Source organism: Orycteropus afer, unplaced genomic scaffold, assembly GCF_000298275.1.
Source record: "Orycteropus afer afer isolate SDZICR_OR568_19922 unplaced genomic scaffold, OryAfe1.0 scaffold00045, whole genome shotgun sequence".
NCBI classification, from domain to species: domain Eukaryota; kingdom Metazoa; phylum Chordata; class Mammalia; order Tubulidentata; family Orycteropodidae; genus Orycteropus; species Orycteropus afer.
The window spans coordinates 10,412,452-10,426,490 of record NW_006921632.1 but is presented as its reverse complement, the minus strand read 5'-3'; the positions used below and the strand labels follow the sequence as shown (position 1 = coordinate 10,426,490).

Here is a 14,039-nt window from a genome sequence, read left to right as displayed (position 1 = left end):
ATCTTAACACCAAAAAATAGTCCTGAAGACTTCTTTTCCACAAAACACTATAAAATACAGGCAAACTAGCCTACCTAGGAAGAGCAAAATCACAACATTTGATCTACCTTATGAACTGCAATCTGTAGCTCCTGGCATTGTTCACAGGGCTTGAAATACCCAATCTACAACATTCAAAAATGCAAGATCAAGCCCTTGGACCACAGTTAAGGTTATTTACAAATGCCAGGTTTTAGCCCCTAAACATTCCCATTCTTATATGAAAATCCAGAGGAAGTCTCTGCTCAGGGTCTAGAGTTGTGGTTCCAACTCTGCTGCTGCTGCTGGCAAAACACTGTGAGCCTTGGCACCCACCAACCAAGTCTATTTCACTTTTCTCATGTGAAAACCCTTTGAGGCCCAAGGATAAAAGACATCTTATCACTTAGGTTATCAAGTACTGTTAGGTTATATACATTCTCAAAGGTTTTCTTTGACTGTGTCATCTTACTGGCATTATTCTCTCAGACTGTTGCTCTATGAAGGTGTAAATACAAATGGAAAAAATAATGAGCTTTGTTTTGTTTTTCCATTCCTGTGCCAAGGCTTGTGATGGCAAACTTTCAATTGTGGATGGTTTCCCTGGCAATTCTTCACTTGGCTAGGCTTACTCTCTCTACTTTCTTAAGACCTTGCCCCTTAATAAAGTATATAGGAATCAAGTTGTTTAATAGTCAATTCACTGAAAATCATTAAAATCATTAGCAAGTAATTAAGTATAATCTAACTTAATTTTCTACACCTATTAGATTGAAAACATTTTGAAAGCAGGGACCATATTTTCTTTACTTACTATTCAGCATTCATCTCTTACTTTGCCAGGAAAGTAGTATGTTAGGAATAGCCCAACACAGCATGTAGTGGATCAGGCATACATCATTTTGTTGGGCTTTGCTTTTTTGTACTTCACAGATGCTGCATTTTTTACAAACTGGAGGTTTGTGGCAACCCTAGGTCAAGGAAGTATATTGGTGCCATTTTCCCAACAGCACGTGCTCACTTTGTGCCTGTGTGTTATATTTTGGTAATTCTCACAAGATTTCAAACTTTTTCATAATACTATTGTACACTTAATAGACTACAGTATAGTGTAAACTTAATTTTCATATTGTTAAAGGGGCATGGATGCAGCATTTTCTGATCTCCTCTAATTTCACTAGAGGAAGAAAGAATCACCATCAGCAGCCCAAGGCCTGTTCCCATGAGGCCACACATGCTGCCACCCTCTAGCCTTCTTACCAAGCTTGACATCAACCATCCCTCCCACGGCACCCACCACCTCGTTTCTAGGTTCAATAATTAGCTGCATTGACCACACAGAACCCACAATTACGGGGTTTGTTATGGAGGCAACAGGTTACAATTCAAGTTCAGGAACACACTCAGGATACAGTTCTTCAATCAGGGCAGCCTCCCCTCTGCTGTGCCCTTAGACACACCTCTCTGGTCCTTGGCCTCTCAGCCTGGCCTCTGCCTCTGTGGGCCAGGTAAGCCTGCCATTCTGTCTCATGCCTTTTGGTTCCACTGCCACCGTCTCTCAACCAGGCATCTGTCTGTCAGCCAGGTTTCTCTCTCAGTAGTGCATCCCTCTCAGCTAGTAATCACATTTCTTCTGCCTATAGGTAGGCTCATTCTGAGCCTGGCAGAGGGGTAAAACCAACCAAATTAATGTTCTACACACCTGAGAGAGTGCAAACTTTCCCAGAAGATTACTTCAAGCTGCTCCAACAGAAATACCCCAGGTGGGTGACTTTAACAATCAGGAGTTTAAATTGCATGGTCCCACCCTGTAACCTGGTGAGAGTTACAAAGACTATGGCTAGAAAACCATACCATGTAATTTATGACACTGCACATATATACTGGAAACCAAAAAATTTGTATGATTCACTTTATTGCTATATTTGCTTTATTGCACTGGTCTGAAACAGAGCTTGCAATATCTCCAAAGTATGCCTGTATATGATCCTTGGTCTTATGATTGTCATATTTCCTCTATCCTCATTTTACCTCTATTCTACTTCTTACTTATTTTTTCTACTTTTTTTGTAGAACATATTTTGTATGCTACCATATAAAGTTTGAAATTTATGTTATCTTATGGGTTCATTCATTCTAAAAATACAAACTTTCAATGGCTGCAAATATCTACAAATAACTGGTTTCATGTCACATATTTTAGTTATCCAAAAATCAACTAATTGCTTTAATTAGCAAACACAATTAGATTTTAACATGTTTCCAGTCATTGTTGTGTAAACTTAAGACAAAAGTCTCCAATAACTTAAAAATTTAGTTGAATGTCTACCATTTCTATCTTACTGTAGAATCTTCAAGTTAAAGAAGAGTTCTAGGTCTTCTTTTACTGACCTTCACAGGATTCTCCATTTGGTGAAAACATCCCATTGTCATGGTAGCCATCTCTGCACTCACAGTGGTACCATCCAGGCAGGTTAATGCAATTAGCACGGCTGTCACATTGAACAAAGCCATCAGAGCATTCATCAATGTCTGTTTGCAAAAGAAAACAAAACAAACAAACAAACAAAAAAACAGGTTACACAATTGCCCACAGAAATTAGAAATTCTGTAAGCAGGCTTACCAAAATTTTTAATGCCAGAAAATCTTGAAACTGAGAAAATACAAAAAATCAAGAAAGTCCACTTAGTTGTTAAAAGCTGTATAGGAAGAATATAGTGGTGTGAGTAACAAGGGAAATAAAGACGTCTCTGTTGTAAAAGTCATGGAACTGTAGAAATTGGAAAGAAAGTAATCAGTGACAGTCATTATTATGTCACCAAATATTTCCAGTTCTTCTGGACACAAGCTAGGACTGAAGTTCCCAAGTCTCTTCAAGTTAGGTGTAGACATGCTTAAGCTGATAAGGAACAATTTTGTCACTTTTCTGCAGAGACTTTAAGATGCAGTAGGTGATTTGACATATTCCTTTCCCCCATCATCACAATTACCACCAAGACTGAACACTACCAGCTTGTGTTCCTGAATGAAAATGACACGGAGGACATTCCTCATCTACCTGAGATGAATATATTATATGAACTTTCCTGCTTTAAGTCACTGAAATTTTAGGTTTTTTGTTATATCAGCATAGCCTAGCTCAAACTGACTAGTAACAACATCTCCAACATATGGCAGCAGAATTCATGCTCATTGATATGCATTATTCTTTCAAGGACACATACCATTTATGTCATTTCAAAATGTTTTGCATATATCAATTCATTCAATCCTCAAAACAAATTGTTTTCCCATGTAGACAGTATATGAAACATGTGAAAAAAAAATCATAGCAAAAGAAAATCATGGAATTTAAACAAAGTCAGTGGTCTAACTTTTAGAGTGTGCTCCTTCATATAAGTAGACCCAGACTGAAATTGGTAACATATCTATATAAAAGATCTATGTATTTTGACTCTCAGATATTTTGAAGCTCCTTACTCTTTCCAAGTGTGTTGTTGTTAAGTGCCATCAAGTCAGACCTGATTCATAGCGAACCCTCCTTGGGTTTCCAAGGCAGTATCATCATGGAAGTAGATTGCCCAACCTTCCTTCCAAGGATTGGCTGGTGGGTTTGAACCGCCAGCCTTCTGGTTAGCAGTCAAGTGCCTTAGGCACTACACTACCAGAGCTCCTTTTCCAAATGCAGTGAGCACTTTTTTTTGGGGGGTCGAGGGGGATGGGGGAAATGCATGGTGGAAATATGCAACTTCATGCAAGTCCCTTACTGAGCTCACAGAGGGCACAGTATTCCCTGGAGTTGCCTTACAAAGTGTCCACTTCTCGTATATTTCCTTGGTTTCTGGGGGCTTTGGCATTTGACTCAGACCCTACTAAATTATCCAGTGGCATAGTACTATTGAGACTGCCAAAAAATTCTACCTGCACCACTTCTAATCCTGAGAGTCCCATGTCATGACTGAAGATTTCTCCTGCCAAAGCCCTTCTTATATATACTCCTCTCACATGGGTCATATCCTCTGCTGCAGTGACCAGACATGGTAAAGTCCCTCATGACAATGAAGGTAAGGCCACCTGCTTAATAGAATCCTTCCCCTTAGACAGCGTACTCCAACTTGACAGAATTCACTCCCTTCCTATTTTAGTCTCATCTGACTTCAAGTACTCAGAAGCATGTATTTCTTTTATCTTTTAAATTTCCTCTCTTCTGATGTTCAATTTTGAAAGAAAATAATGAATAAAAGGTTAAATAAGCTTTAAAAAAAAGCATCAGAAAATTAAGCTATTGTTCCAAACAGTATGCAAAATGTCCTCTTAGATTAGAGAACAGATTGAAAAGATTAGAGAACAGATTGAAAGATAAATAGTTTGTGTCATTGCAACATTTTATTTCTGTACTATAAATGGCTTTGCCTCTATGGTTCCTTTTCTCAAAAGTCAGTTCCTACTGTCACTAAGGGAGCTCTGGTAGCATAGTGGCTAAAGCACTTGACTGCTACCCAGAACGCTGGCGGTTCAAACCCACCAGCCACTCCTCGGAAGGAAGGTTGGGCAATCCTACTTCCGTAGTGATACTGCCTCGGAAACCCAAGGAGCAGTCGCTATGAGTCGGGGCCGACTCAACGGCACATAACAACAACAACAAACTGTCACTAATTCCTACTGTCAAAATAATTGTTGGTGGTGAAACCGCTAACCACTGACATCCTGATGCATAGCTGATGTGGGCTGCTTCCATTTATGATGGCCCCATAAGTTTTATGAAACAGCCTCTTGGTACTTCAGTATCTCCTAATTGATTAACCTCCAATCATAAATGGGTCTAGAATTCTACCCTCATTTCAGCTTTCTACAATCTTTTCTTCTAACCTAAATGATGTAAAAAATTATGTCATTACTTAAGTGCATGAAAAACAAAACAAGTTGGGATTTAAGCTTTCAAGGTAAGTTTTATTAGCAAAAGATCATGAAAAGGATGTTTAGAGTCTCTCATTTCAGAAGAATTTCGTCTTTAGGATTGATGATTGTTGTTGTTGTTGTTATGTGCCGTCGAGTCGGCCCCGACTCATAGCGACCCCTCCTTGGGTTTCCGAGGCAGTATCACTACGGAAGTAGGATTGCCCAACCTTCCTTCCGAGGAGTGGCTGGTAGGATTGATGATTAGAAGTCGCTATTAGTAAAACAGAACTTTGTTCACTGAAGCAACTTTCTGCATGTATATTTAGCCTTCAGTTTGGTCTTTTCTTCCTGCCTTAACACAGTACTAGGGTTATCTCAGACCTCATGACATATATGCATACTTGCTTTTCTCTGCTGTCACTCCTTTCCAGTCACCAGGTGCACGCCTATACTGCTTTATCCCCATCTCTCTTTGTTTATATTATAACAACCTCTCTTGATCTAAAAACATACTTATTTACTTAAATTTAATAGAAATGTTGTGCATTATATTACTTAGTGTTTTGAAGATTGGGATACCAAAGCATGCCTGCCCTCTTGTATTTTCATATAAAATTTGAGTACTATTTTATTATTGTTACATTATTACTAGTAATGGGGGCATTTTAGAGAATGAACATGTATCCTTCGTTCATTCATTTATCATTCAATATTTATGACTAGCTGCTATATGTTAGGTACTAAGTGCTGAGGATACCAACCAGTACAAGAAAGATGCAATCTTGGCTCTTACTGAGTTTATCATCTATTTAAACTATATTTGTTTTAAGAAAATTAAATTTCTGAAAATCTGAACTTACAATTATACAGACAATGTTTCCCAAAGTGTGATATATCTGCCACTGGTGTTATGATACTTAGGTCATAATGGGAAAATACTTTAATGCTACATAACAACATATTTATTTTTCTTAATTATATCCATTCATAGCAAGTGAGACTAATAATATTTCAGTAAAACTTTATTTAAATTTAAAAGGCAAGAGGAATTTCAGAAATAATATTAAGTATATACTGATACAAATGATTTGTGAATATGATAAAAATAATGAAGGTGGTACAGAAGTGAATAAAGGTTTGAAAACATCAATATAAAATAAGGGGCAATTAGTCACAAAGGGATTTGCTGAGTAAATGTTATGAAAAGCTTTAGTTCATCTAAAATATAATTCAATTAATTAAAGATATAAGTATATACATATATATATAAACATATATGCCATGGCTCAAGATTATATACTTGCTGCCATTTAGGATATCAAACCAAAACCCACTGACCGAGTTGATTCTGGCTCTTAGTGACCCTATAGGACAAAGCAGAACTGCCCCATAGGATTTCCAAGGTTGTAAATCTTTATGGAAGCAGACAGCCTCATCTTTCTCTTTCAGGGAGGCTGGTGGGTTCTAACACCAACTTTTTGGTTAACAACCCAAAGCCTTAACCACAGCACCACCAGAGCTCCTTCCAGTTAGAATAGGGAAGAAAAATTTGCTAAATAATGTATAGTAGTTCATTTTGCATTTTTATTTCAAGCTAATTTTGATTTGTTATGTAAACTTTTCTGCTTTGGTTAGAATCATTAAAAATGTAGATGTGGTTAAATTGCCACAGTCCACACTTTATACCAGAAGATATTGTAAAACACTGTTTGGCTCAAGGCTCTAATTAAAGCTAAGTATCTAATAAAGCAGCCTCATCTGTAAGCTACTTGATGGTAGGTATGATTTTAGTTATTCAGTAAGTACGTAGTAAATGAAAAATTGGAATTTGATTCATAAGTTGTGAATTTAGTATATTTTTTAGACACACATTTGAACATCAAAATAAGTTAAAACATATAAATGCTCATATATTGTATAATAACAGAAAACAGTGAAAAATAAAAAACAAAACAGAGTTCATACAATTATGTTTTGGGCACTTTCAAAATTAGAACCAAATTTGACATTATGTAATTGAGTTAGTTACACAGAAAACATCAGGCCTCAGGGAGAAAAATATCATTTTACTCTATTAAAGAATTACCATATCACGTCTGAGGAACTTTGGTGGCACAGTGGTTAAGGCATTCAGCTGTAAAACAGAAAGTTGGTGGTATAAACCCACCAGCTGCTCTGTGGGAGAAAAATGAGGCAGTCTGTTTCAGATTACAGCCTTGGAAACCCTATTAGGGTCACTATGAGTTAGAATTGACTTGATGGCAGTGGGTTTGGTTTATATTTTTATATCAAGTTTGAACAAATTATTTTCCAAATTGAATAAAAATACAGTCACACATCACTGAACAGCACAATATGATCTGTGAAATAGGATGATATATGATTTGGGCATTGTGTGAACACCATATTGTAGTCCAGTCTTGCTGTTTTTAAGAAGATCTCAAACAAGCTTCATGCCTTAGCAGTGACTGTCAATATACTGGGAGGGATTCACTTTTTTGTTCGGTCCTCAATCCATGAAATAACAATTTCTCCATATTGAATACAGATCCCTCTCTCATCATCCTTAGCTTAATAACTTTTAGCAGAGCCAATCCTTTAACAGCTTGGAGAATTTTCTCCTTGTTTCTGAGGATCATTGTGATTGTTGAGTGTGACATGCCTAAATTGCAAGCAATAGCTTTCACTGATTTTCCACCTTTGTGTTGCTTAATAATCTTTTGTTTCACTTCCAAACTCATGTGTCTCCTTTACCTCTTTCTGCTACTATCACCAGCACTGATTTTGTTGTATATGTGAGTCATGATGCAGTACATGGGAATACTTTTGAGAGAAAATTAAACAGAGAGATAACACTGCAAAATTCAAGAGATATATGACACATGAGACTGTATACTGATGCCTACAAGTTCAAGCATACAGTGCTGTATATAGTAAACTTCTTAGATAGAAAGTACAGTATTTGCTGCTGTTAGGTGCCATCCAGTCAGCTCTCAGTCATAGCATGATAACCTTTTCCAGGGAATGGTTCCTTCTGAAAAAATGACCAAGTACCTGAGGTGAAGTCTGACCATTCTTGCTTCCAAGGAGCATTCTGACTACACTTCTTCCAGGACAGATTTGTTTGTTCTTCTGGCAATCCATGGTACTTTCAATATTCTTTGCCAGTACTACAACTCAAAAGCATCAACTCTTTTTTGATCTTTCTTATTCATTGTCCAGCTCTATGAGGTGATAGAAAATACCATGGCTTGGGTTAGGCACATCCTGGTTTTCAAGGAGATATCTTTGCTCTTTAGAGCTTGAAAGAGGTCTTTTGCAGTGGATTTGCCCAATGCAATACGTCTTTTGATGTCTTGACTGCTGCTTCCATTGGTGTTGATTGTAGAACCAAGTAATATGAAGTCTTTACAAGTTTAATTTTTTCTCCATCTATTGTGATGCGGCTTATTGGTCGAGTTGTGAGGCTTTTTGTTTTCTTTATGTTGAGATGTAATCATACTGTAGACTGCAGTCTTTAATTTTTATCAGTAAGTGCTCTAAGTCATCCTCACTTTCAGCAAGCAAGGTTGAGTCATCTGTGTATTGCAGGTTGTTAATGAGCCTTCCTCCAATCCTGATGCCATGTTCTTCTTCATGTAGTCCAGCTTCTCAGATTATTTGCTCAACATACAGACTGAATGAATATAGTGGAAGGATATAACACTGATGCACTCTCTTCCTGATTTTAAAACATGCAGTATCGCCTTGCTGTGTTCGAATGACAGCCTCCTGGTCTATGTACAGGTTCTTCATGAGTACAATGAAGTGTTCTGGAATTCTCATTCTTCTTAATGTTATTCATAATTTGTTTTAATGCACACAATCTAATGCCTTTGCATAGTCAATAAAACACAAGTAAACATCTTTCTGGTATTCTTTGCTTTTAGCCAAGATCTATCTGACATCAGCTATGATATCACTCACTCCATGTCCCCTTCTGAATCCAGCTTGTATTTCTGCAAGTTCTCTGTCAATATACTGTTGCAACCATTTTTGAATTATCGTTTTTGAATTATCTTCAGTAAGATTTAACTTGCATGTTATATTGTTTAATAATTTCCACATTCTGTGGAGTCACCTTTCTTTGGAATGGGTACAAATATGGATCTCTTCTAGTCAGTTGGCCAGGTAGCTGTCTTCCAAATCTCTTGGCATAGCCAAGTGAATGCCTCCAGAGGGGCATCCGTTTGTTGAAACATTTCAATGGGTATTCCGTCAATTCCCAAAGCCTTATTTTTTGCCAATTCATTCAGTGCAGCTTTAACTTCTTCCTTCAAAACCATTGGTTCTTGATCATATGCCACCTCCTGAAATGGATGATCATCTACCAATTCTTTCGATATAGTGACTCTGTGTATTCCATCCATTCTCTTGATGTTTCCTGCATCATTCAATGTATTGCCCATGGAGTCTTTCAATATTGCAATTTGAGGCTTAAACTTTTTCCTCAGTTCTTTCAGCTTGAGAAATGCTGAGTGTGCTCTTCCCGTTTGGTTTTCTAACTCCAACTCTTTGCACATTTCATTATAATAATTGACTTTGTCTCTCAAGCTGCTTTTTGGCTTGGATTAGGCATACCTTAGTCTTCAAAGAGGCATGCTTGTTCTTCAGCACTTTAAAGAGGTCTTTTGCAGCAGAGTTCCCCAGTGCAATGTGTCATCTGATTTCTTGGCTGCTGCTTCCATTGGTATTGATTGTAGAACCAAGTAATATAAAATCTTGGACAACTTCAATCTTTTCTCCATTTATTGTGATGCTGTTTATTGGTCCACTTGTAAACATTTTTGCTCTCTTTATGTTAGGTGTAATCCACACTGCAGACTGTAGTCTTTAATCTTCATCAGTAAATGCTTCACGTCATCTTCACTTTCAGCAAGCAAGGTTGTGTCATCTGCATATTGCAGATTATTAATGGGAGGGACTTCCTCCAATCCTGATGCTGTGTTCTTCTTCATATAATCCAGCTTCTCAGATTATTTGCTCAGCATATAGAGTGAATAAGTATGGAGAAAGGATACGATACTGACACACATCCTTCCTGATTTTAAACCATGAAATAGCCCCTTGTTCAGTATGAATGACAGCCTCCTGGTCTATGTACAGGTTCCTTATGAGCACAATTAAGTGCTCTGGAATTCCAATTCTTCTCAACATTATCCATAGTTTGTTATTATCCACAAAGTCAAATGCTTTTGCATAGTCAATAAAACACAAGTAAACATATTCCTGGTATTTTTTGCCTTCAGACAAGATCCATCTGACATAAGTGATGACATCCCTTGTTCTGCATCCTCTTCTGATTCCAGCTTGCATTTCTGGAAGTTCCCTGTAAATATAATGCTGTAAGACAGCTGGTGGTTCAAACCCACCAGCCACTCCTCGGAAGGAAGGTTGGGCAATCCTACTTCCGTAGTGATATTGCCTCGGAAACCCAAGGAGGGGTCGCTATGAGTCTGGGCGACTCGACGGCACACAACAACAACAACAACAAGTATTTTTAAATTATCTTCAGCAAAATTCTACTTGGATGTGATATTAATATTGTTTAATAATTTCCACAAACTGTTGGGTCATCTTTCTTTGGAATGGGTACAAATATTGATCACTCCCAGCTAGTTGGCCAGGTAGCTGAATTCCAAATTTCTTGGCATAGATAAGTGCCCCCAGCATGGGACTCATTTGTTGAAACATCTTAATGTGTATTTCATTAATTTCTGGAGCCTGTTTTTCACCAATTCATTCAGTGATACTTTGATCTCTTCTTTTAATGCCATTGCTTCTTCTTCATATACTATCTCCTAAAATATCTGAACATTGACCATTTTTTTTTGTACAGTGACTCTGTGTATTCCTTTCATCTTTTGATGCTTCCTGTCCAACATTTTGCCCATAGAATCTTTCATTATTGCAATTCAAGGCTTGAATTTTTTCTTCAGTTCTTTCAGCTTGAGAAATGCCAAGAGTGTTTTTCCCTTTTGGTTTCTAACTCTAGGTCTTTGTACATTTCATTATAATAATTGACTTTGTCTTCTCAAGCTGCTCTTTGAAATTTTTGGTTCAGCACTTTCATCTTGTCATTTCTTCCATTTACTTTAGCTACTCTCTCTTCAAGAGCAAGTTTCAGAGTCTCTCTTGGCATCTTGGATGTTGTGGGAGATTGCATGACAGAATTTTGCAAGATCAGTGACTTATTCATTACAAATACCCTTTTTCAACAATATATACAGTGGCTATACATGTAGACCTTTTTCTTATGGAAAATACAGGAGCCAGATCAACTGCATCTGTGGAAAGAGGTGATGGAGAAGCTCAATATCTTCAACCAAAACAAGGCCAGGAGGGGACTGTAGGACAAATCATCAATTGCTAATATGCAAAATTCATGCTGAAGGTAAAGACAATTCAAACAAGTCCATGAGAGCCAAAATATGAACTTTATTATATTCCACCTTAACTTAGAGACCATCTGAAGAATAGATTTGATACAATGAATACCAATTACTGAAAACCAGATGAATTGTGGGATGACATCAAGAATATCATACATGTAGAAAGCAAAAGATCATTAAAAAAAAAAAAAGGAAAGGAAGAAAAGACCACAAAATATAGTATGAGAGTTCTGGTAAGATGGCGGAATAGGCAGAAAGACCGCACAGACCCTCTTCAACAAAGAAAAGGGGAACCAATTAACACAGATACAGAAGATAATTCTGAACCTCATGGCCTTGAAAGGAAGGATATAGAAGTGGACTAAACTCCAACTAGCAGAATTTGCAGGAAAACACCAAAAAAGGTGACAGAGAGAGCTGCGGTCTGGCAGAGATCCTGACGGCACAGGCAGCTTGGATATTGCTGAGTGGTGGTAGGACCTAAGAATTAACCTAAAAATCAGCTCTGCTAGCCAGGGACTGCATGGAGGACTGCTCTGGTAGCTGGTGAATAAAAGGGGAAGCAGTGAAAAGGAAGGCGGGCTGAGTTGTGGATTTTTGCCTTTCCGGGGGGCAAAGCCATTTTGAATGTTTACAAGCGGTTTGACTATTCTGGATATTTAAAGCGACAGCACTCTCCTAGATCAGGGACTTAAGAACAGACTCCATTTGCTGGGATCTGCAAAGACATTCTGGATGTGGACGACTGGAAAGGTGCGACATTCCCCTTGTTACTCTTATACCCCACACCCTCTTGGTGAATGGAGGTGTGGCCATCCCTCACTCCCACCCACCTTCTGGGCTGGCAGGAATTTCATCCCAGTCTGTGTACTTAGATGTAGCCTAGGCACCCTGCCCCACCTTGCCCTGACTTTTTTTCTTCTTTTTTCTGTTTTTTTTTTTTTTTTTTGTTTGTTTTTATCTGTTTTAAAACTACTATAATTATTATTACTTTTGTCCTTTTTTACTATTATTCTTATTCTTCCCCTCCCAGGTTCTAGTTTTCAGCTTTTTTCTAGCTTTTTTCTTTTCCCTGTTCCTGGTTGCATTTTTTTTCTTTCTTGTGGTGAACCTCATGCCTTGTTTTCTTTGTGTTTTGCCCATTTTTTATCTTCATTATTCTCCTCTACTTTTTTTCCTTTATTGCCCTCTCTGCAGATATTTTTTTTTTATTATTATTCTTTTTCACTTTTTTCTTTTGGCTACTGTTCCAGTGTGATTACATGGTGTAGTTTTTGACTATTTGCTTTTACTTTTTGATGGTTATTCAATTGTTATTTTTGTCTAACTAGGTGGAAGACACAACAGTCCTCATATGATATAACTACACCCACATCTACTGCAGCTTCACTTACTGAGTGAGAGCCACCACTTCCCTCTGCACCAATGGGCCAACAATAAACAATCAACAAGAAGAGCCTGACTCACCCTTAGCTGCTCTTCACAAACAGTTAGCAGAGATCTAAATACAACAACACCACACTGTCTCCAAGACAACAGACCATCACAGTCCACACAAAGAAGCAAGATAAAGTGGTAGAAACAAGGAACAGGATACAAACTCAGAACACATCCCTGAGGAAGAAGCAGCATTGGAACTCTCTGATAAGGAATTAAAAAGAATTTTATTTGGGTATCTTCAAAAGATTGAGAGATGGACCAAAGAAAACACAGAGATAATCCTAGAAGAGTTGTGGAAGAAAATACAAGAACAAAATGATAAAATAAATGAAAAATTAGAAATGATTCTAAACATACAGATAGAAATCTAGAAGATTAATACTAAATTGTCAGAAATAGATAACACATTGAAAGGGCAAAGGAGTAGAATTGATACAATGGAAGACAGAATTAATGACATGGAAGATAAATACCTGAGTACTTCTTTGGAATGGGATCAGTCAGAAAAAAAAAGATCAAAACAAAATGAAGAAAGCCTAAAATTCATGTGGGATGCCATCAGAAGGAATAACTTACCTGTTATTGAAATTCCAGAACAGGAAGAGAAAAATAAAACTACTGAGAAAATTGTCCAAGATTTGCTGGAGGAGAATTTCCCTGATACAATGAAAGATAAGAATATATCCAGTCAGGAAGGCCAACGAACCTCAAACAGGAGAGACACCAAAAGAAAATCACCAAGACACATTATCATCAAACTCATCAAAACCAAAGACAAAGAAAGAATCCTGAAAGTAGCATGGGAAAAACAAAAAGCTACTTACAAAGGACAACCAGTAAGAATAAGCTCTGATTTCTAAGCAGAAACCATGCAAGTGAGAAGACAATGGGATGGTATACATAAAACCCTGAAAGAGAAAAAATTCCAACCAAGAAGTATATACACAGCAAAATTGTCCCTCAAATATGATGGTGAAATCAGGAGATTTCCAGATAAGCAGAAATGAAGAGAATTTGTTAAAACCAGACCACCCTTATAAGAGATACTAAAGGGAGTCCTTTGAACAGAGAACCAAAAATAGCAAATAACAACCGACCATTAATATACAGGATAGCATAATGCAGAAACCACAGGTATGGACATATCCAAAGTAGAATAAGCCTACAAGATTGTCAACAGGGAACCAGAGACATCAATTAGCAAATGAGGACAATTACCAACCAAAAAGAGGGAAAATACTTTGTAGTTA

At 37.5% G+C, this 14,039-nt stretch overlaps 1 protein-coding gene across 1 annotated transcript in view; it reads right to left on the bottom strand.

Moving 5' to 3' along the window:
• Window positions 1–14,039, bottom strand: part of NELL2 (neural EGFL like 2) — a 628,280-nt gene that overhangs the window by 21,469 nt on the left and 592,772 nt on the right. The window contains exon 17 of the mRNA XM_007937919.2: window positions 2,410–2,550. Within this exon, the coding sequence (XP_007936110.1) occupies window positions 2,410–2,550 (141 nt within the window). The remainder of the gene's footprint in view (window positions 1–2,409; window positions 2,551–14,039) is intronic.